This window comes from Trichoplusia ni, chromosome 19, assembly GCF_003590095.1.
Source record: "Trichoplusia ni isolate ovarian cell line Hi5 chromosome 19, tn1, whole genome shotgun sequence".
NCBI classification, from domain to species: domain Eukaryota; kingdom Metazoa; phylum Arthropoda; class Insecta; order Lepidoptera; family Noctuidae; genus Trichoplusia; species Trichoplusia ni.
In genome coordinates, this window is record NC_039496.1 from 2,140,192 (window position 1) to 2,165,846 (window position 25,655).

General features: G+C 34.5%; 1 protein-coding gene across 1 annotated transcript; it reads right to left on the reverse strand.

Annotated features, from left to right (window-relative positions):
- Positions 1-19,362: 19,362 nt before the first annotated feature.
- Positions 19,363-24,610, reverse strand: LOC113503353. The gene is made up of 6 exons (XM_026885241.1): positions 24,035-24,610; positions 23,406-23,712; positions 22,332-22,428; positions 21,567-21,677; positions 20,032-20,205; positions 19,363-19,655 (listed from the first exon to the last, which is right to left on the reverse strand). The coding sequence occupies exons 1-6, from the start codon at positions 24,486-24,488 to the stop codon at positions 19,602-19,604; spliced, it is 1,197 nt and encodes a 398-aa protein (XP_026741042.1). The 5' UTR covers positions 24,489-24,610; the 3' UTR covers positions 19,363-19,601.
- Positions 24,611-25,655: the final 1,045 nt, after the last annotated feature.

Genomic DNA, 25,655 nt, shown 5'->3' on the forward strand with positions numbered 1-25,655 from the left:
CACTCAAAGCCATATGATCACTACAATAACTTTCTACCAAAGACTCCCACCTCAAAATCCGCCCACAATCCACAGTTATCACGAACACACGTACGAACATCAATAATTAAGGCTGTGAGCACAAAACGCACACATCAGTAAATTGGCGCTGACTCAGATTATATATCCTACTATACCTATCTACCTACCACGTACTACCTACTACCTACACTCCACAGGAAACATCGGTGTTTGCTACATAATTAGAAATTCGTTGACCTGTAAATTTCCGTTTTCCGTTGCGGATTATTCTGTTTACGATATGAACAGCTGCGCGCCTACATTTGTAATAATTTCGTCATTAATTTCTATCGCTCGGGTGACCGAAGTCGAATTTGATTTTAACGTGTAAGGTATTTTGTTGAGTACGTTTTAAATTTTTTCAATGTGCATACTTAAATAATAATTAGTTTCATTTTGTACGCATATTCTCCTCATCATCATATTATTTAAATCAATGTACTCTAAAAGTTTTACTCACTTTTCGACAGTGGTAAAAATCTTAATACATTAAAACAATTACGAATTAAAAAGGAACTCTTGGTAGTGGAAAGAAAGGAAAATCAATTCAAAGTACCTAATTATAAGTCTTAAATTCAATAAACCCAAACTTCCCAATACAAGAGCTCTAAAAAGGCAATAAATCTTATATTCATGGAGTGTACACGTATAGCGTTTAAACACTCCCATTATATTTGCGCAGCAAGTTGATTACATTCCGATGCAAATGGACGGCACCGGCTGAAGTGCGGATCGTATATTGAACTTTGAATAAATTAATGGATACTTTCATGGAATTTAACCTTTTTACATTAAACCTTTTTGTGTTTTGTAAAGGGACTTTTAGGAATCGTTTTTTCATCAAAGAATTTTTCATCATATTACTGAAGTCTTTATTCTATAAATGTTATGTTCTGTATGATGCAAATCATCCCTATGTCTAGTGAAGAAAAGTACATATTTTGTAGCCAACACAGAAATAAATCGTTTACGACGAAGGACACTTGTAAAACTCTCTTACAACTGTCTGTTTAAAATGGTTTTATGAGTCTGACAAGTGAAACCTTCACAGTTTACAAAGTGCAACAAGCAAACAACTCCGATATGTAGATGTCATGGGATACGACAAAGTCATTATGTCAGAGCGAGGGCGAATCCACCGCAAAGGAAACAAGGAGGTGATCCATGTTTACAAAACCTATTCTAAGCGCCATCATGACTTACAACAAATAATCTTAAATCTTGATAAACAAAGTTGCTGCAAGAATCAATCAACCCATTACAAAAAAGAGCTGAAATTATTTAATAGTTTTATTAAAATCATTTTTCACTCATAAAACATGGAATTGAAGTGAACGGTAGGTCTCATACAAAAGCTGTATCTGTACTATTGAAAATCTGACCTACATGAAGTCGTTGAAACTAACATACGTGACAGATGGGCGGAGCTACCTAACTACAAACAATTACAGAACGCCGCGTCACAAGCTTTCACTCTCCGACGTCTAAACCCCTAATACATTACAATTTGTACCACTCGTCTCATACAGAATACTGCCGTCAAACTTAAACCACACAACTTCGTACTAATGAATGAAGACTTTGCTAACTAATTTGCCACCACGCCGCAATGACAGCGCTCCTTAAAACTATTAATATTGTCATACGTAGCACACGTTCTGGTCCTAAAGCGAAGCGGCAAGCGTACGTGCATTGTAATAAAACTTTCATAATTTTGCTCATAACCATAATCTATTTAAATTCAAATTCCTAACTAGAGACGTGTAATAACAGCCAGTGCTAACAAGACATCAAAACTTTTTTCTCTATTTTTGGTTTGGTAGTTAACTTAAAGGAATAATAATCAACGTTCCTGGCAACACCCCAAAGACATTTATAGCGGACAACGAGCTAGTGTAAATACTCATTGAATAAATTACTTTTGGTATTTATGCAAGTTTTAATTGAGCCAATTATAAAGCTAGTGAATTCGTATATTAGCATTTAGGAGTTGCAGACTCGTAAGTTAATAATGGCTAGGAGCCCCTGTACGAATTATATCGGGTTGATCTCAAAGGGTAACTTGATTCGGTGTAGATAGTAGTGTGACGAAGGCTGGGTCACATAACTCCACACTAATGAATGACAACTTCACGCCCGTCGCCCGCGATGGAGCTCTTTGCGACTAATGAAATTGCGCTTCCTCGAATTCTGTGGAAGCGAAGTGTATTACGCCATGATAGTTTTGAGCCGAGCGAATGAGCTTTGCGAGTCTGAAGCAATGCTCGTTCTCGGTAAAAGCTCACAGATTTTTCTGCGATGAGTTTCTTGTTGCAGCGGTACAATTGAATAAGTGTTTATTCAATTAGGTTTAGGAAAAAGCAGTATGTTAAAATGACACTAGACTTAGTACCAGTGGATTTTTTTGATTCTATTTTGCGGTTTTTTACAAAAAATGGAACCCTTTTACTTAGGCTCAGCTCTCCGTCTATCTATCTTTGCGTTACCGGGCTGTATCTCATGAGTCGTAAGAAACGAAATCGAAACGCAAAATATTTTTATTTTTATTTTTTTGGAAGGAACTCTTTGTATTGCGAGACTTTCAATTACTCATCATTACTTATTGAACTACTCCCTCTATAAATCCACACGAACAAAAAAGTTAAAAAAACAACATTAACGAAAAGTAACAAACAAAAATCGCGCAGTAATTGAAAACCATTCGCTTTTAATTGAAATGATTGAAAGGCTAGAATTTTAAATGGAATATAAAGATTAGGCTTTAAATTTGCATGCAGCAGTTCGAAGGTAAATTATCGGGGTGTTTGGCGTTCAGCCAGCCGACATTTACCAACGGTATTAAGGACACCGAGAGCCTGTTACCAGAGGAGCGTGATCCTAATCTTAATTTGTTGGAAGATTGTATTTGGAGACTGCCAATGATAGGTACTAATCAAATCTCTGCTAACTTTACGGCTTATGCAGGCTAGACGAAGGTATGAATGTTTATTAGTGATTATATTTTACCTCTAGTGTACTAAAAAGCCAAGATATTTTTTTCATTTTTAAGTGCTTTAACATAGCGAATGGTTGAAGTGAACACGTCAAAGTATCGCGTGTTCTGTCCCCGCGTATGAAAAGCGTTAGTGTGATTCATCTTATGCTGAGTCTGGGAAACTTTGTACATGATTGTGACTTGAATATTGTAGAAACAATCCGCGACAGAAAGATTACGTTACTTAATGTGGTAGTCGTTTAAAAAACAATTTTAATTGTAACTTTTTACGTGAAATTTTTAAGGATATTTTAACCGAGTCCGTTACAATGTACTAAACCCTTCCAAAAATAGATACCCACACCAAACCACAACCCCGTTGAAGTACGCCATTAACTCGTAACGTAATGTGCTACAAATGTGTTAATTACCAACGTGTTATACCTAAGTAACAAGTTTGTACAATCCTCAAGAGCCGTCCACTTCTCACGTCCTTACGTTTAAGGAGCGTAAAATTTATCTACTTGAAATAATCGCGGCCGAACAGCCAAGTCGAGCCATTATGTCTGGCCAACTGCCAGACAGAGTCCGAACGGACCACTGTGCACTGCTGACTATTAGTTATTGCGTTTATTTATTTAAAAATACTATTGCTGTGTACCCCGGCAAAAATACCGAGCGAAATCCTAGAAAAAATATCGACAACGTAAATTGGCAAATACGGTGTCGTTTTTTGTGGCGACATTTTGTTCGAAACCGAACAATGTGAAATATGAATTCTTTGATATAAATTGTGGTTGCTTAATAGTTTATGCTTACCGGTAGAGTATTTATTTAAGACTGATATAGAGTCTAAGATTTATTACGACACCGCATAGAAATCGTGATCGCAAATGCAATAGACAACCAATAACGTTATATTTTAGTATCTTAATATCTTGTTTTTAATATGATTCTTTCGTTGGTATCAGACGACAAGCAAAGCTGACATGACAAAATTATCGCAAAAAATCATGAACAAGTAAATACTTGAATAGGTAAATAGAGCACCACAAAACAATCAAACAGTAAACAACCAGACATCAAAAATTCTACTGAACTAAAATAACGCTAATTTCCTCTATCCAAATACAATACAAATAACACTGCAAACACTAACACAATTAACATTAGTCAAAGGGCAAAAGATAACGCAATTATATTTCCATATTCGTGATATAACGCGTAACATGCATACATTTTAAAACATCCGAACTTTACCTGACCCCCTACCATAAAACCTCAAGTATTCGTTTTGCAGATGAGGAAAAGAGATGCAACTACACCGTGTATACTCTGTCCCGCTTGCGCAACTGCAATAGAAGTAATGTCGGTACGTTCCTGTACTGCGAACAAACTCCCAGTCCCAGAATAATATCGTTAATTGAGCACCAAATCTAATCCAATTAGTCTTAACATACTTATCTTCATTAATTGCATATAGCTGAATGATTTTCATTACGCTTATACGCATCGCGTGCCAGATTGTTACCCAGCTGCTGTTTGCAATGGATAGTTTGATTAAAGGAAATGTTATGGAAATAAATGTGATGAGGTTTCTTTTTCATAAATATTCTGAAAAACAGCATCAAAATTAGAATCAAATGTTGTAGATATCTATATAATAATGGAATGAGTTAATTATGGTTTGTAATGTAATATAACGAGCTTGTAAAGAAATAACAAGTAATAACATTTTATTTCAATGTGTATTACACACTAATTACGAAGACGCCTTTAGCACTGAGTTGAGGTTCTTGGAGACTGAAAATAATGACAAAAATAGGTCAAGTGCGAGTCGGACTGCAAACTTCAGATATCGGTGGGATAAAAAATATTTTTTGTCACCCAAGAAGTTTATCGCCTAACCTTGAACTTTATTTGTTGTTATATCGATATATACGACAATCAACAGAAAATATATTTTAAAATAATCACATGATTCAAAAGACAAGTCATTGCCTGGAGACGAGCGGTCAGACGGCAAAACAGACAGACAGCTGTGCCTCAGGAATAGGGTTCAGTTTTTAACCTTTAGGTACAAAATTGTAAGAAGGTTTTGTTATTTGACATGTAAACACTAATCTAATGCACTTTATTGTTATACAGAACTTAATTTAGTTACATACATTTCATTGTGATGAAGCGATCCCAATATTCCAGACAGTTACCCAATATTCCCTGTGTTGGATCAGAGCCAGTTAACATTACTTATTCCAACAAATTCCCGATTAACTATGACTTGGCCGCCACCTGTCGTTAGTTTAGTTTCGAATAATGAATTTGGTATTACATTTATTTTAATTTAAGGCTCTAACGAAGAGAATCTTCTATGCGAGAGCAAGAATTCTAAAGTAAACAAAAACTCATCATCAGCTTTTCCCTTTTCCCAGGTAGGTTCCGTTTCTCGGACTATCTGACCTTCTCAACCCAGTTACCTGGGCAACACGATACCCCTTATTCAGACTGGTAGTCAGATTTTCTATTCTTCCACTATGATTTTAATTTAAATGTGAAACCTTCTCAAGGTTTTTTTAAAACCTCTGACGCCATATTATTATTGCATTTATGTGAACCACCGTAAAGAATAAGATCATCTGAAATAGCAATTAAGCTACTTTTATAACGTAAAGGTCTTGGGACGAGATACCTACATCAAGGCAAAGCTGTACGACATATCAAGTAAAAATCATGATGAAAGTTCAGAATAATACCAATAAAATGTGATAATTTGCCGATAGCTGTACTAAATATAGGAGATAAATACTTAGTAATAAATATGTACGCATAATATAAGATAGCGAGCTAGTAATATCAATTCATACCGCCTAAAACTCAATCATAACCAAAAGTTATTGCCCATTGCCCAATTTCATGACCTAGAGATATTTTCGGTAGTTTAATCTCAAGTAAGAATGGGATCGAAGAAAATCCGATTTAGGGAATAATGGTCCATTTTCTCAGTTGAAGAACGAAGTAGGTACGTAGCTAGAAATAAATTACTTCGGTGAAAACTTACACTAAACTAGATACTTCTCACATAAAATCGTCTCAATCGTTATTCTCTCTCCAAGTCTCGGTAAAACGATGATTTATTATTACCAAAAATGTTTTTGTTAAGGTCGAGAAAATAATAATATTGTGTTACGGAGATAATTACTTGAGCCGCTACCAAGTCTAATTAAGCCCCGCCGATCGTTTATTTAGACAAAAGAAAAAATCCGAGCAAGGCCTGTGACGCAATACAAATATTTCAAGTTTTAATGAAAGTGGAATGTTCAAAACGTTTCTTTTTTTTCTTAAATTTTTCGTCTGATAATTATTTTAATGAAACGATCGCTTCGGTGTTCGGCGAAGTTACACAAAACAAAAGCTTTGTGTGTTGACCTACAAATTGGGTTAAACAAATATCGTGCCAATGTTACATAATTATTATTTAACGAATGGGATTCTATTTGTTTCCTATGAATCGCCAGCCAACTTGTGGTAACAACTGGACACAAACCTTTTACACACTCGTATATACACTTAAAACAATAAAAACTGATAGATTAAAAAACTAATACATATAATAGTATCTAGACTTCTTTGGAACAAAACTGTTATTGGGGTCCCATAAAAGTGGTAAAAATCGTGTTCCTATTACTGAATCACTGTTTTATGTCAGTCCGTCTGCCACTAGGCTGTATCTCATTAATTTTGATTTTTAGCTGCTATAAGAAAAAAATTGTAAGTTAATACATTTGGTGATCAAATTCTCTTGCAAATGTTTTCTTTTGATTTCAAACGAATTCGCACGTATTTTTATTTTAATGTCACAGCCATCATAGAACAAAAAGTACAACGCCGCTAATAGCTTTTGATATCAAGTTTATATATTAAATTACATTTCTTTAATTGAACTAAAACCTTAGCAAGTACTGGCAATATTAATTAATCAAATTTAATTACGCTCTATTAAAGTTTACTCAGATAACTAACTATTAACAACAAACTATATATAAATCAACTCTAGCACACTTTAACCGTTTAATGGATATAAAATAATAACTTTGAGTAAACTTGAGAACGTTTTGAAAACTGATATAACGTGTTTTGAAATAACTATAGTATTTATAAGTACAAATATTGACTATGGGAGTAATAATTTGAAGCTTTTGGGAAAAAGTGTCTAAATGATGCCCATGAAAAATAACCCAAAATATTTTATCGTCTGTCTGTCTATCGGCCAATCTGTGACAAAGCTTGATCTCATGAACCGTGATAGACAGTCGAACTTGATGGAGCTCTACTGCCGCTGTTACGGTCAAAAATTTGGTGTGTACATATATTTTGTAAATACGTTTTTTCCGTCACTGGATTAGTTTTATTGTGAAACTAATACTGTACGAATTTTGTTTCGATCATTACGCCAAACCACAAGGTATCTTCACTCAAAGACTGACACAATATTCTGAGAAACATAGCCAACAAATTATACTTGCATACGTAACCAAGCTACCAAAAACAAAAATATAAAATAAAACAATTTATTTCAAAAAATAACCTAAATAAAAGACTCGACGCCCGTTAAATGTTTATCAAAATCAAAATTCATTTATTCAAATTAGGATACTAAGTAGCACTTTTTGAAGGTCAGCACCATTTACATTGGACAGCACCCAGTTTCGCCCACCCTTCACCGCTTCCTAAGTGCTTTTGCTGTGAGAGAAGAAACGGCGCAACAAACTCCCCAGCAGCACGCTGTCATTCCGTTTACAAAAAATATTATAATTGTACAGAACAATAACAAAATAATAATAAATTTTAATGAAAATAAAATTTAGGATTGACGATGCTGTTAACTTGGTATTTTCAGACAGTCGTATCAATTCATGTGTACAAAACGAACGCAATACATACTCTTTTATCCATGTACCAGCTTTTCATATCACTAGTATTTCGTATTTCACTGATAGTTTAGTCAGATTGCGAAATATTTGAATTTTATCAGCTGTGTACTCGTACCAGATTTAAAATCGAGCACGAGGCTAAATAAATGGTCCTATTTAAACATGTAGCTAACCTTTTAGGTTTAAAATACCGTACCATCTACGTAAAATGTTAATTTATATTTACTGTACCTACTTTACAGTAAATCGCTTTTTAGTGGTTACGACGCTATCTGAAAAATCGACCTTAGGGTTTAGTGAAACATTTGTATACGAACATATGTTTGATGATCTGATAATAGTTTATTGTTTAAACAACCGATACGTGGTATGATGGGTCAGTTACGAATCTATACTCTATACTAATAAATAAAGCTGAAGAGTTTGTTTGTTTGTTTGAACGCGCTAATCTCAGGATCTATTGGTCCAAAATGAAAAATTCTTTTTGTGTTGAATAGACCATTCATCGAGGAAGGCTTTAGGATATATACCATTACGCTGCGACTAATAGGAGCGAAGATACAATGGAAAATGTGAAAAAAACAGGGCAGGTATAAATCATAACTTATATCTTCTACCCACGGAGACAAAGTCGCGGGCAACAGCTGTTCCTGAGATTAGCGCGTTCAAACAAACAAACTCTTCAGCTTTATATATTAGTATAGATTATTGATCTAACATTTTTAAATGTTTAAAACATTTATTTATTCATTTTAAACTCTTTCAAGGTTTTATGTATTAAGAGATTGATTCTACAATCACGCAATAAATCTTAAATATTTATTTTTAGCGACTCATTATATTGTTGCACAATTAATGTAAATTACCCTCATGTGCCACACTTCGTAATGTGTTATTGTATTAACAACGCATTATTAATCTAGATATTCTATAAACACAGCAATACAACTAATAATTAATAGCTTAATTATAACGAGCCATATATAATGTAACCCTTACGCGGCCAGTTATTCATTTCTAATGGCTGTCGCGACATTGGCGTATAAAGGCATGAACGCACTTGCATTGGAAAGCATTTATTTGGGCAAAATCATTTTTCGTCTACCATTTGTCTAATGTGAGACTTTTTTTTAACGACTCCCGTATTAAGGAATTTAATCCTTGTGTCGCGGAGGTTTTCACATACACGAAGACACCCAGACTCAGGACCCGCGACACGTCGTGATGACTTATTTTTATATCAGTCTGTATATCCTCACGATATTCTCATGGGAAAAACTTTACTAGAAGTTTTCTTTGACTTGTGTTGTTATTCCTATCCGCGAAAAATATTACCGCCTCAACTCGGGGCGCGATGACGTTTCTTGCCGCGTCGCGTCGGTCAAACAGTACATTTTCCTCTATATAAATAAAATATTTGCCGCGCCGCGCATCGCAGAGCAAGTGTGTTTAGACCATAACTATTGGTGTCCAGATGCTACTGGGTGCAGAGAAACAACCTGGCTAATTGCCAGCATAGTTGCAAACTGTACGCTACAAAATTACTGCCCAATATTTTTATTCGCTTATATTTCGTGTAAATTGCTCGCTTATTTGGGTGACCTTCCGTTTTAGACACGACGATCATCCTAAAAATTAGTTAATCAACAGTCAAAGATCACGACTCGTATTAATTGTTGCTATTCTTGTTAATAAATCACAGTTGTAAATGGAAACATACTTTAGGTATGTTTTCATTGACAAAATATACAACAAAGAGTTTCTTTTTACATTTTGAATACTCCGGCATTGTTCGTTATTTACTATGAACATTATTTTTACATCCGCAATATATCGTATCAGCGTGAAAGGAGATCCTATCGCCTTTTATCTCTTTTGTTGGATTTTTATTCTAAACCCGAATCACACTTCGTATATTACGCTCCACTGAATGATATACAGCTGCCGTTCAAGGTCAACGCTTTCTGATTATGTTATAAACATTTATAGAGAACATACGTAGTTACAAGTACATATATGAATTTCAATAAAAAAAATACAAGCATTACACACAGTCTAATTTAAACAACATCTTTCAGCACAATCGTTATAAAAGCTAGCTAAGAACAAAGGAAAACAATTTGATTTTCAACAAACATTTATTGGAATTCCCAACAATAGGTAAACTTTCAACTATAACGGTCATATCACACAATAGTTATCTAAACACTAATTATATTGTTATTGTTTCCTTTTGCAAAAATATTATTATTACAGTTCTCCGAGAGAACAAAGGCTAACTAATTACGTCACTGATATTATGTATGGAGGTTAAAGAACGGACTCTCGTATTATACCGGACCGTACAACGGGGCTATAAGGGATTATGTGTAGCAGATAACAATTACTTATTGGTTTTTTCGAGCGTTCCTCACTTTGCTTGATGATTTATTCTAACAATATAGGATCTACGTAACGCTCGTAACTCGAGACGTAGACAGTCTACGCTTTTGCTACGAGGCTACGAGCCTACGAATACTGACAAACTTCAACCATTGTATAAATTATTTGGATTGACGGAAGAGTTCATACTAAAATTCGAATCCGTCTTTTGTTTCTCTACGATACTCAGATTGATAGATGAGCAAATAACTGTTATCTTTGATTCACGAAGCAATTAATTGACTCATTCATGTATCGAAAACTAGAAACACAAAGTGAAATTCCAATGTTTCAAATGTTTGCGCTGCGTTGTAAACTTGTGGAGGATTTTTGGATGTGATAACTTGTAATGGCAAACCGCTTAGTACTTTTCACTCCATCTGACTTTCCCTTTTCTCACACAGATAGCAGTGAGCAAGCTCTTCCCTCACATTAGTTTGAATCAACATAACTACAAGGATCGTATCGACCAACCGAAATTTATTTGTTAATATATATACTTATTTATATGCTGGTTTATTACACATTCACATTTTCGTAACGTCCATTGAAAATAGTTTAAGTAAAATATTCTCTTCATATTTATAAAAAGCTTCAAAATTTCACGATTTCATAAACACTTGAAAAGTACTGAAATACCCAAATTTATCGCTTACCTTTGAATAACAGATATACCAGATAGGTACTTCAACAATTGAGCACACGAAACTAAAACACTAGACCCGCAGAATTCTGGGCAAAGGCAATAGATAGGTATGCCAAACTAATCTGCTGTAGCAGTGGAACATTCGTGTCTGACCCGACTTTTCCTCCTACATTCAATTAGGCTAGCACCAATTTGTTGGGACACGTTCGAAGCCCCGACTGGACACACTTCGTCCGGCACAACAAAACTTTTTTTTGTCTGTTCAATAAAACGCCAAAAGGTTTTCCCAATACACCTAAGTAGAAAAGTCTCGTAACTTCTGTAACGTTCTAAATGATTTCGGAGAGGAAAGAAATTGAAATATTGCATATTGTTTTGATAACGTTTGGATAAAAAGCAACATCTTATTTAAGACATCGGTCAATGCTGATTTAAAGGTTTCTTCTGATTTCAACTAGCATATCGAATATGATACGAAATATCCGCGTGTCATAACATTAACATTTATATTTTAATCGAGGGCTATAAAAAAGACCGTCGTGGGTTTAAAACTGTTAAAACATATGTTACTGAAGAAATATGAGTAATAGAATCGTATTTTTAAATTGTAATAAAAACCGATAACATCTTGTAGTTACATACACATGACCATGCTAAGTGGTTAATAGGCTGAAAATTTTACTTAACTCATATAAAACAAAAGAAAACCCCCTCGAATACGAGAAGCAATAAAGACTTCGCCAAAATTAATAATTTGCGTGTAGCTTAACATAACCGTATCCAGTGGGGGGTTGGATAGTCGCCAACTCGTTATGAGAAGCGAATTATCCACACGATCGGCTCCGACCAGGGACACGCCGAGCACAACCATCCCGCACACATGCCGGCTTTCATTCCAATGCCACTAAATATCATGGACATCTCAGGCACGAGTTAATTATCGCAATTAATTGAAGCCCCAATATCCAATAGCACCTATCATTATAACTAGTCTGTTATTTGATATTACGCCCCAACTGATTCTATTCTCTCTATTCGATTTTAGTGAACTAAAGCTCGGTTACATCATATATTAACTAACATTTCCAGCTTATCGTTCTGATATTAAATTATTGTTACGTGAAATGGATTTATTTGGTCAGAATATCCTTTCGTTCCACAAATCTATATTGATTGATACTATCACTCCCTTACCGCTACCCAACAAATCCTTAAACATACCAAAATATTATAACGATTTGAGTTTCTATCAAACAAGCGTTCGTCAAAGCTCCTGATCCATTCGGGACCCATAGTTTGTTTTAAATTAATGACATCCATATCTCACTATCCCTGGGAATAGTCCTTCGTATTTGTCACATAAATTATCTACTTTTTCTGTTTCCGACGTGTAATATATGTTATATTCATCTGTTTCGCCTCCATCCTAACAATGTCACCGCTTATTACCAGTGTAACCGAACTGAGTGCCTATAAAAACGTCGGTACATCACCGCAGGTACGAAAAGATGAAAACAAATTTGATAAATTGGTGAAATACTTCAAAATGTTTGCACACAGTCATTTATTTCAACGGGGATGTTCCAATATTTTAAGCCGTATCGTGTTGCTGCCATTGTAAAATGTGCCATATGTCAGAGTGATTGAGATTCTTTGAGAATAATTCACTTAATTGAAGAATTGCGGGAGTTCTAGTGACATCATGGAAAAATTTAACCCCGAATGATAGGGAGGTTAACGAGCTATAGGTGTCGACCTGCCGTAAAGTGTGCTAATGTGACGTGAGGTCACACCTTCAGGGACTCAAGATATAAATATAAAGGGAAAACGTACATCATATTTCCTATGGCCTTTTAAAATATCTTCTGCTCAGTGCGTTTCAACTTGAACATACTTGGATATTTTTGTACAGGTCAGCGTTCATCCCGTCGAGTAATTTAATTTAAGAGAAGTAATCAATTAGTAAGAATTGAATGAGACTGCAAGTTAATAAATTATTTTTTGCTAATGAATCGAAATCAAAATTTCACGCTGAAATTACTTCTTTCACAACTTGAAAGCTAACTGTAAATAGTTTACGAAAACTATGAATGCCTTCATTTGTACATCCCAAAATATCAAATGCAAGAAAAACAACCTTTTCCAATATCAAGAATTATTTTTCATTTTACCAGTTTCCTGAACGGCTTTTTCATGCAGTTTTGGACAAAAATATATTATATCCTTAGATAAAACTACACTACAAAGTAAGTTAATCGATGAAGGCTAAACATTATTCTAGCGACAGCATCTTCCGCGAGCGAACAATATAAAGTCCTGCGTCAAGGCCTCAAGCTAATTAATTTTAAGCACAGCACTTCCCAAGTAGAAAATTATCTCGAAAATAAAATTTTAAAGTTACTATATAAACACAAAACGCTCATAAACTGACTTGGATGAAACTAAAATTCTGGGTGGCGCGCTTACAAAATGCTTTGCCACCGTCGGTATTAATCCCGCAGGAGACGCAACTTTTTAATAGGTTTAAGACCAAAAATCCCCGGATAAAATGTACATTACAAGCTTTAGATCCTACTGAGTAATTAGTTAGGCAGGTAATGAGTTTATTTTTGAAACGTAAGTTATAATTAATGTTATTTGTAGTTCACGTTACGGAATTTAATTCGCTTGAAAGTTTTGCAACATAATGGCGTAACATAGTTTGTTAATATTAATACACAGCTTTTACCATTTTAAGGTCTTTGAAAATCCGTTGTGCAAAGGATTTTTAGCCAAGCTAACTTGATTTGCATCTCAAGACTGCATGTAATGTAAATGTATACTTCGCCTTGCGGTTTCGGGCTGTTCCAATATTGCTGCGAGCTACCAAATGTTGTTTTTGATTCTCTTTCCTTACCGAGTGGTCAGAGTCCAGTCCAGAATAAGAGCCAGTGAGAACTTTCGTTTTTGAATTAAATTGAAACAGTACGTGTTGCCAGGGTAAAGACAGACAGAGAAGAGATATTACACTGCGCGCAGCATCTCACTTTTACAGTAAAAAAGATCCAGATTCAAGAGCTGCGCGCTTATTTAAGGAATTTGAGTAGGTACTCTGCGATGATGACAATTAATGATAACCATGTAATATACAATTTTATATGACGTCATTACACAAACACAGTATTGCAACAGTCTATACAAACTTTGAAAATTCCTTTACACCATATTTTGATTACACAGTTTCCCATAACATGCGCTTACCTTTATGAGTACAACAATGGCCGGCATAAGGCCATATTTTATTAAATGATCAATAAGCACGGTGGGGCGTCGCGTGCCGTTAATGTGCTCATGTTATGTTTATTTTCGAATTGCAATTTATAAGCTCCATCCAAAATTTTCAGAACTGGAAATATGGTTAATTTTGGGTCTTGACAAATGAAGTTGGATAAATGCCTATTACAAATAGGACGATCCCTTTTTTTGAGATTTGAAAAATCGACTCTTTGATTTAAATCTTTGTGTCGTTGGGGATCTCGGCAACATTATAGTCACTTGACACCCAGACTCAGAAGAAGAATTCTCGGATCACAGAAATGTTTGTCCTATACTGGGATCGAATCAACGACATGTCGCGCACATAAGGTTTAGTGTGATGATCTTTACCACTCGGCTATCCATGCAATCAAATTAAAAGTCAAATTCAAAGCTTACTTCTCGTATCCTTTAAAAACAAATGCTACATTATGATTGTTTCTGTTCGCTGGCTACATTTTCACTATTCATGCTCACGTGTCAGTTCGCTGAGCGGTTCACTGAACACAATGTGTATCTTTACCTTTTTGTAGTCATCGGCCCGCCAAAATCGAGCAGGCTTTATGATTTTTTTACGGAATATAAACATTACTTGTCATGATGTACTCTTTATTTACCAAAAGCGAATAACGAAAGAAACCAAAACCTATACTTAGATCAAGTAGAATTTTATTCGCGATTTTGAGCATGTATTAGGAGGAAAAGAACAAACTTTTTTATTTTCCTTCTCAATTTTATTACCGCAAAAATGAAAACAAGTCTTTGTTCAAGTAGCAGACAACTATTCATCATTTTAAAGATTTGGCAAAGACGATCAATCAATTAGGGACGTCCAAAGCGCGAACTTGTTTCGAAAAAAAAATTGCCATCTATCATTGTTTGCCTTTTATATACACTTGTTGCTATAGGATAATATAATGGTGAGATTCAGTGCCAAAATTCAGAACGAGCGGAGTCGATTTAAATCCCGTGGGGCTGACCAGAGTATACATTCAATACCGAGCTATAACAGTTAGTAATGATATTCATTGGTTAGTTTTGATCTCTCAATTTGTTGTCAACTACTTTGGAACAAATTTGTGGCATTCAGTTTACATTTGCTGAAAGATAATTTTGAATAGAAACTGTCCAACTTTGTTATTTGTTTAGAGAGTGTTAACATCGTTATTATTTAAAAGTTTTGTTGGTAAAGTGTGATTAGTAGTCTAATTTATAATTGATTGTTTTTCATGTGGGTGTCGTATACAGGTTTGTTGGAATGAAAATAGAGTATCGCGTGAAAAAAAACAAGGGAAAAATTAGAGAAACGAACTACGAGCAAACGAGATATAGTTTTAATTATAGAGATTTACTTAATGTCTTAAAAATCTGGTATAAATAAACATCGATCCTTTCATTTCAATGAAATAATGTATGACGTGGAAAAAATATTAAAAGCAGGATCCTACAAAAAATACACTTTCATACAACCATGTATTTATTTTGTGATACAAATTGGTAAATAAAAACACCTGCAACAGTTTTTCGAACTCCCGAACCATTTTCATCCACATCGGTTTCCCAATTTCCACCGCTAAAACCATATAACGAAAGTAAGCAATAAACAGAACATTTTGACTCGCCCATTAATCACAGCAACAAACGCGATGTCTGTCAACGTAATCACATCTTTTTGGAGTCCGCACTTAAATACGAATCGGTCTAAATGATTGATAACGATGCTAAAATACTTATGAATTTTAATTGAAATAAAGGAATGTTTAAGTTGGTATTTATTGTTTATTTTATTTCACGAATTAAAATTACAGTTTTTTTGTCTCTTTTTTAAATCTCGAATTTAAAAAAGAGACAAAGAAACGAATTTAAAAATAACGTTATACAAACACTACGTCATCAGCAACAAATAATATAAACATCTGTGAATCTTTTTGTAAACACTTAGATTTAAGAATTCACTAGTTTTAAGATTCGAATAGGTTTAACTATACATTTTAAGGTAATATGTGGAAACGCCGTGGATTGTACATTTATTTAAGTTGTTATGTATCTAGCAAGTAAGACAAATTGTACAATTGTTTGTTTTCCCTAATACAAAAAAAAAATTCTCATTTGAATTGTGAACAATTGAAGAGTGAATTGTGTGTGTTTATATTTAGACACGGTTACTTGAATAAATGGTAGAATGTACTTAAGCAGTAATGTAGAAACTCTTCTGCTAAAACGATCAATCACTCATGAAACGTCTCTGAAGACAACTAGGAGTATTATAATAACCGGCCAAGTGCGAATCGGACGCGAAATAGGGTAATTTAATACTTATTGGTTGGGTGTCAAATAAGTTTGATAGTAACCTTTGTAATTTTCATATTTGTTGTGGAAACGGCAATAGAAATCTCCGTTGAAAATGACAACTGTCTAGCTATCATGAGATATAGCCTGGAGTCAGAAGGACAGATTAACGGACAGACAGCGGTGCCTCAATCTGATCCCGACTCTACACAAAAAGGCAAGTCTTCAAATCAAATAGTACAAAGAACATAACCTAGTTCGAAAGCCAAAGCATCGACTACAAATGCTTTAATATTAGAAGAGGATCTCCAAAGAACAACATAAGTTGTGATTTAAATTGAAACGGTAACCAAGTCAATGGTATTGTTCCCTCAAAGCATATTGATTTAGGTGGAAACTGGTACTCAATAACCGCTCGATCTAAAACTGAGGTCCCAATGAGCCAAACTTGGCTATCTATTGCAAAAGTTTAGCGTAAAATTATATCTTTACCGGTGATATTAAATTTCCGTTGTCTCATGTGATTTACGATGTCTTTGTGCTGTTACTAACGAGGCTCTAACATATTGATTTTAGGAAATTTTGCATTGAATAGCGCTTCGAAAAGCTAGTACAGCGCTGGTGTGAAGCTCGGGTTTTATTCAGCAGGTAATTAAAAGAGAACAAACAAGTTAGGTCGTGAAATTTTGTGTCTTGAAAAATATTAACATTAAAATCGTTATAACGCCTTTAATAAGTAAAGTTTGAATATAAAATTAAATTATGGCCTAAATAAAGAATGTAATAAAAAATAAATAGGGTTTAGTTATTTACAAAACGACTACTTAAGAAATCAGGATTTACAAATGAAACTCATTTGTATGTTTTCAGTCTGTTAGTAGGTAGCTGTGTGAATTACACAAACACCTATTATGCATATTAATTTTATTTTATTTAATATCAAACCTTCTAGGTTAGTGACATTTCCACAATGGCTTACGCTAAAAGATAACGCTTGATTGTATGGAGATGACAGGTTTATGTCACGTGACATACAAACGTCATTTAACGCTAACGGCTGTAGAAATGTTACTTGACTAGGGAGGTTGGTTTCAAATGAATATAAATCAGACAGCATCTAATAAGGACTGAAAATAAAGGTTAGGCCGCTCTTTTTGAGGTTTCCTTTATGCTCGGTAACCGGTAAAGTATTAAAACTGGGATAATTAGAGGCCTGCGAAGTATTTCAAACGACTTATTAAATTTTAAACCAGCCTGGTGTAAGTCGGACACGCCAAACAGAGGCTTCCGAACAAATAGGCTAAAAAAACAAATTGGTTAGGTGACAAATAATTTGTGGTCGGGTAACCACAAATTTATTTGTCACCCTTAGCTTCAAGTTTATTTGTCAACAGACGGACGCACAAGGATCCTGAGTAACAAGGTTCCATCGATTTGATTAAAATAAAAAGAACAAAAGGCCAGCCTTGATATTAAAATAACTAAATACTGTTCCTAAACAGCATCTAGTGACTACAACTCCATTAATTTCAGGTTAGGCAGAATAAGAAATCATTTCCTATCTAACATGTTTTCAAAGCAAAACTTTGCTTCAGGAATTATTAATATTAAAATTTAATTCACAATTCGTTTAAAACGGAGTGCCGCAGCTTCGACAGGTGTTTGGAAACTTTGTTAATAAATCTATATTAAGTGTCACTCACCCCGCAATCCACTTGACTGCATTAGATGAGATATTCTTCAATGTGATTATTATTTTTTAGAAAATTCTTTTTACATTTGTCTTTTTGTATTTTGCTATGAAGATCCTATTCGTGAACTATAACTTCTTTTGTTTATTTTTTTCTTAAATACAGAAATAAGAATCGCCTCTACCAGTGATATGACTCTATTCTAATGAATAAAATACAGATATAAGACACAAAGGTAATCGATCCTAAGTACATATTCTTGCAATAAAGACTCTTTGGGTTGAAAATAACCGACGGTATAACGAGGCTAAAATTCCACATTTCCTGAGGTCATATTTTTCCTATAAAAACAGTCGCCTTTCACAGGATTCCGAAAAAAAATGCAATACTTTTTTGGAGTTGGCTAAGTACAAAATTGAATGATAATTAAAAACAAAACTCGATATCATAAATTACTCCAAAACAGCAATATTCCAATCAAATCACGAGCCAATTGCCTTCCAATGACATTAACTGGAACGTTTCATAAACACCGGATATTTTCACTTCATTTCATTTCCACATGAAAATGATTTGTGTTTCTGCCAAACACATAAACAACTATTTATTAGTTCGGTGACAGTTACTGTAAGTATACGGGTTACGAATAATTCCATGGTAATTACGATTCATTTATCAAAATAGTTTATCATGTATTATTATTGGTCCAATTAATTTTGACACAAACGATAAATGTACGTTTCATTGTTACACTAATGCGTTACATCTCGAAAACTAATGGAATTTAAACTAATTTAAATACATTAGTGATGCGACCTTTTCGCGTAGCTACACACGCCTGTCATTCGAAATACCTCGAGGTCCGATGAAGGATTTATTGAAAGTTTCCCTGGCGCATAATGTGAACCCTTTGAGACGGGAATACTAATTCTGAGTATGTTCCCTTTAGCGTGTTAAATAGTCTGCTAACTGGCCCCGTCTTTATGTTTCAATTATATTAGTAACTAAGTACTAACTGTCTCTATTTGCTGTGCAACGTCTTGGATTGTATGGTCATGTAAAAATAGTAAGCATAAATACTCGTAGAATGAGAAAACTTTATTCATAGTTATACATGATACATTAATGTTATTTACTAAGCACATCTAATGTAATGTAATCTTCGAAGTAAGTTGATTTTTTTTTCAATTTATCCACTACAATTATTACTATTAGGAAAAAAACATAGAAGCTACGTTTCACACTTATGAATTACTTTTGACGTCCATCAAACCAGCCAGTATTACCTTTAAATATTACTCGCCTCTTTGGTAGAATACCGCGAATATCGAGTACGTCATTCGAGCCACCTGAAACCAGATTCGAGTATTAACTTTATACCAATTCCGAGAAACACCTCATCATTTTAATTACCAAACTCACAATAACTGGCTGTTTTCACAGGAGAGAAAAACACTCGAAAACTTTATAATATTTTAGTGAATTGAAAAGTATCTGAATATTGCAGCACTACGGGATTTATTATTCCATTACGGTTTGATAAAAAAAGTATTTTAATTGAATTTGCAAATTAATTTGAAGGATAAGTCAAACCCAACTCGGCTGGAGGAGATCTTTGTTTTGGTTATCTATCTACAACTAAAGTTCATATTTTAAATTGTATTTCATACATTTGCCAGCTCATTAAACCAAAATCAAAAAGGTTTCTTTACTTGAAATACTTACTGAAACAAAAGTCTCATATGACAAATCCTGGATGCCAAAAGCTTTGAGTATCAATGGTTTCTTGGCCTGGGCACAGCCGATTAGCGTCAGCCATCTTATGTCACCACGAGACGGTTTTTCCATCTCACACAAATGCCAGCCAGAGTAGAACATAGCACTCGAAAGGAGAGATGCCTAAACAGAAACCAAGTGTATTTAGAAAAATAATCCAAGTATCAAATTAACAGTTTTGTAGACGGAAAATAATAGTAAATGCAATAATAACGAGTCCCCATCTTATTTTTTTATTCCACTTTGATGTGTTTAAAGCAGGCGCAATAGTTTTTCATAGCTTGCGAAGAACACGACTACATAAAAAAATCTTATACCTATAGCCCTTTTTATTAATCTTCACAATTATATTAATAGCTACCTTGGGCCGTAAATGTCTGTTTTTTCACAGAACAGGGGTGTTTAGCCCTTGGTTCCCCATCACATTATAGATTAAAGTTCTCAACAAGGCGTCTGCATGTTGGATCTGTCCGTGCATGCCTTTAAAGTGGAGCGGGTCTCATCTCATGAAATTATCCCGAGAATTAAAAGAGATACAAATAATAATGAAAACTTGGTGATGCATGATCACCTCTCTTACTCGATTCGGCTAGCGATTCCACATTCTAAGTTTAAAATCCAAATTAGCTCACGATGTTTCTGAGCCAATGTCATTAGAAGCCAAATAACATTTTAATTTTAAATCACTGTATAAAGCGTACCCACTACAAAGACACATGTTTGCATAGTAAATACCTCGCCGATCTCGGGTCGTTACTCGTTAAAACCATTGCAGGCTAAAAGCCGCTTCTAATTCATATAATATTCACCTCATACTCACATACCTCGACTCATTTCGTATCGAGTCAATAGACTGAAGATAAATGACTAAATGCGACAGGATTACTCACCTGAGGGCCTACCATCAACTCCTAAAGTAATAGAGCAGTAAAGAAAAGAGATGCTGCTCTACGCTGTGTATAACTCTGTCCCGTTCTCACAACCGCTAATATCTTTAAGACGTCGTGGTAGGCACCTGTATTTAGACAGTTATTCAGACTGTTCTAAACTTGAGATGAAGCTATTTCTATGCGTAATTATTCATTACTAGTTCTGCTAAGTTCGCTCTCTTCAAAGCGCTTAGTCTATCTAACGTATCTTAGATATTTCAGGTATTAAGCTCAATATATTTTGTGTTAGGTTTCTTTTGGATCGACTTGGTTAAGATTCTGCTAAGTCGTTTGAAGTTAAAGCTTCATTAAGATTAACAAAGATTTTATCGTTTTTGCTATAATATATGATAATTAATATTTAAAAATAGCAACAGGTTTTTTCAATGAAGCTATTATAGAAGCTAACTCATATTATTAAAAAAAAATACAATACTACGTCTTAGTCAATAAACTCATCAGGTTGTACTAATTATTGTTCACATACATGAAGACAAAACTTAAATATCAACTTATACTGGTTTACTTCTCGATCACAATTAAGATGACACTAACCTGATACGTGACTTCCCCCGCATTCCACAAGTTCAGCGCCAGCAACAGGAACAACGAGCCAACAAACGTGTACGTCATGAAGGCATTAGTCAGATCCAGATGCGGAGACAACTGGAATTAACCGGAACGTCTCATAATGCGGTAATACGCGGAATTAGACCGAACGAGGAGGCTAATGACAGCATGTTACTGTAACGGTAAGTGTACGTGTAGCAAACGTGGGTACCACAAGCTAGTAAAGTGAGGTATACACTTGTGGGAACGAGATAGTGCTCTATAGGATGTACAGCGCTCTCTCTATTCCACAATTGCTTTTTTACTTTAAGTGGTAGTGGTAGGTCTATTGAATTGATAATGCAATTTAATTCAATTGATGCATGCTTCAGTTGGTCTCTATACCTAACTAATACCTGATTTAGTAAAAAGAGTTGCAGTTTTATGTGAGTGAGTTTAGAATAACAATTATAAAGAACAATTTATAAAGAAACTTTGGGATTAAAAGGTACAAGATTTTAATACTAACGATTTTTTAAGTAAACACTTATTTTTGTAGTATCGTGTTTTGTATTTATTATTGTGTTCTCTACAAAATTATGCGGAGATTTAAAAGAAAAACTGAGTAACAGAACTAAAACATTCATTAAACCAACTACCCTAACAACTTAGTTGCTACCAGCAAAACATTTCGAATGCTTACAAGGCATCTAAAACTTTACTGAATTCAGTAAGATAATATATGAAAGACGTCAAAAAGATTTTACATACCGCCAAACGCAGCAATAGCAACACAGCGACGGCAGAACTCTCACACACTTGGAGTGACATTATTATTCCGAAAACACGATGTATCTCGTCTGCTAAACTAAACAAAGAATATAATATCAGATCTACGAAAGTCTACGCAAGAAATGAAAGATTCTCGTAGCACCGAAATGCTACGATCTTTCATTGCTACGAAAGTCTTTTTTCATTTTTCGGTAACTTTGTCAGATTGACGATTTTGTACCGAATTTGTCTTTATCATTTTATTCGTCTACATTTCTATGTTTTTGATGTGCTTGTGTCTTTTCTTTCAACTAATGGGCTTTATGTATTTTATAATCGTTATGTCTAAGCTTCTTTTAGTAATCATACTCAGACATAACCAAGGCTTTTAAAAAAATATTTTCCGTATGTTATGTGATTCATTACATACATTTTTTTAAATACATGTACTTATTATGTCAGTGTATGGTGCATACACCGAAATAACATTGTATACAATTATCGTCCGTGAGTCTGTTTGTTTGGGCTAATCTCTGAAATGTCTGGACAGATGTTGATGGCACTTTTATTGGTTGAGGTAATAAGCAGTAACTAATAAAATGCTGCCTTTATTTAAAAAACTTCCATATTTTAGATAAATAAAGATTTGTTTTTAATTCCCTACCGATGAACTTGCTTGTACAGCTAATCAAAAATATTTTTATTTACGTCCATCTTTAGAAAGAGTCTCGATAGAGTAAAATTTTTCAAAGTCAAAATTTTTCAAGATAACGCCATTATATTGCCTACTTCTCATACAGACAAGTTTTGATCATCACGCTTGTTCATCTAACAAGTGTCTTTGTTCAATCGGTTACTTATTTACAACTGAGATACAATCTATCCCTTTTACTTCCTCTATTGTTGTATAACTACATAGTCGTATTTATTCGATAAAGTATTACAAAGAAAAACAAAGATACAATTCCGTCCTAGAATCACATTCATTATGTCAGTAAATCCTGTTTATTTCTTGTTGGCGAACAATAGGTGCGCTAAATAATACAATAACAAAAGTTCAACAAAAGAGCTTACTACAGAAGTTTCTGATGCATCCGAATACCTTGCAAACAACCAGCTTTTAGTTTATCTATGGCCATTCTTTTGTTCATCACTAATACATTGCTATCAAACTCTTTTCTTATCCGCTCAAAATGATGGCACAGCGTTATAAACTTGTACGTCAGGGCAATCAAATGCGTGATTGGCATGCAGTCAGCAGACATCATCGGCAACATCATGTATAACCATGTTATGTAGAAAAATATTCGGAAAATCAATGCCGCTACCGAATTGTCATCGTAAAACGGTAAATATGTGACCACCGTATAAAAAGGGGCCCCTGAAAAGGAACGGATAAAATAAACAATTGCAATTTACGATTATTGTTGATCTGGTAACCCGGATGATACCGTGGAACCGACTTTAAGTTGAATGCATGGTAATAATAATGATGATGAAGTGTGGGGACGTGTAATATGCATAAGTTTAAACATGACTCCGCCGCCGCCGGGGTGAATAATAAGCCATACCCCATTTTGTTACAATATTGACTACACAGTGCTGATTTTTTATCATAATGATAAGCTACGTCGTGTTTTTTCTTCACATACCTACATAAAAAATATTCCACAGTTAAATATGCAATAGTAACTGATACCAACCTTCCACAATCGACCGCCTTGCACTCTCCACTCCATACGCCGTAAGAGATAAGTACACCGAAATGACATACAAAGAAATACCAACTTTCGCCTTACGGTATTGTTTCTTCATAACATAATCCTCTTCAAAATCCTCACCAATGGTAGCCATTTCGTAGTTTAATTTCCTGATGGAGTTTTTATGGTATAGCAGCAGGAACATTTTTGTTAATACAATATTGTGTATTGCGGCAAACATGACTGCCGAATTTTTTTCCACTTCAGGAAACTTCCCGAATAAAGCGGCGAGGTTCTCAAGAAAAATCATGATTGTGTAAATAGAGAATGTTATCACACTGTACAGCCGATAATATTTACTTTCCTTGTAAATGTCTTCGTACCAACAATTGCTAGCTCCGGCGTAATAAACGTACCGACACGCGTTCCTCAGTAAATCCTTCGTTTTGTTAGGCATTTTCCTCCAATCTTTACCTCCAGTAATATATTCCCAAGCAATTATATTTAACACGTGGTCACAGTACAATGTTGGACAACTTTATGAAAAACGATCGCCGTATTACGCAAAGAAGTCTACCTGTTCATTAAAAATAATAAACACTGAAGCTAAAAAACTTGTTTCATAAAAACAAAAAAGAACCTTTACCGAAAGTAATATTTTATACGTGAACAATAGAAAGTAACTGTGAAAGTTACCTTTAATGAGTACCATAAGGCTGGTTCAAATTAAAAATATTAAAATATTCATTGTTGTTAATGATGCTCCCCGGCATTGTATAAGCCGAAAATTGAGAAAGTTCGCCGAAGGTAACATATTGTTTATGATTAATTAATTACCGGACTAATTAATGTGAAGAGCGTTATATTAGTATCCTTTATTACTGAATATTGCAGCAATAAACGCTGATTACTACGGAATACTTTGCATGCTGAAAAGGCCCGAATAAAGTTAATTATTTGCAGCACTTGTGTGTTTCAAATTGTATCGTAATTAAATGATTAAACAATACGGGAGCTGATGTGATTGTATGAAAATGGAGGAGACATAAATCTGTATGTATAAATAAACAGTAGGTACACGTGTAATCCACGCGTTGAACACAACTACTTACAATTTGAAGAGCGTGTATGTTCGTGTATTCCCAACAGATCTAAAATGCCGTAGTATGTCAGTTGTCTCGTTAACATCAGAGAGACGAGCCAAGGAAAAATATATATCGTTTACGAATAATAATACTTTTATAAAATGTGGGTTACAAAAATGTTCGTGTATTTTTGTATGATTGTGCAAGATTTTTTTTCGAATATGCTAGAATATTTACATTCGATCAGATTCAGACATTCTAACTCTTTAAGCAATCTTAATGTAGTTGTTCAAAAGATACACGTCTATACCACTTTCATGCTTCCACATCAGCAAAAGATTTTCTTAAAGAAGTCGCGGTACGTCCCAATTAAAAAAGAACTTCTAAAACTAAGGAACATAAATGAAACCTACATTTATAGATCAGACACCTCGGCTGCAGTAAACTAATTCACAGATGTAGTTACTCTATACTAGTCTATACACAGAGAACATTCAGTCTTGCTCTGTTTCCTTCAAGTCCAATCACTTGTGTAGGTA

Excerpts from the sequence above, each read along its gene's own strand:
- LOC113503353 (XM_026885241.1), bottom strand. The coding sequence starts at position 24,488 with ATGCCTAACAAAACGAAGGATTTACTGAGGAACGCGTGTCGGTACGTT. Across the intron at positions 23,713-24,034 it reads AAGGCGGTCGATTGTGGAAG|GGGCCCCTTTTTATACGGTG; the intron begins GTTGGTATCAGT and ends GTTCCTTTTCAG. Across the intron at positions 22,429-23,405 it reads ATGCATCAGAAACTTCTGTA|TTTAGCAGACGAGATACATC; the intron begins GTAAGCTCTTTT and ends TTCTTTGTTTAG.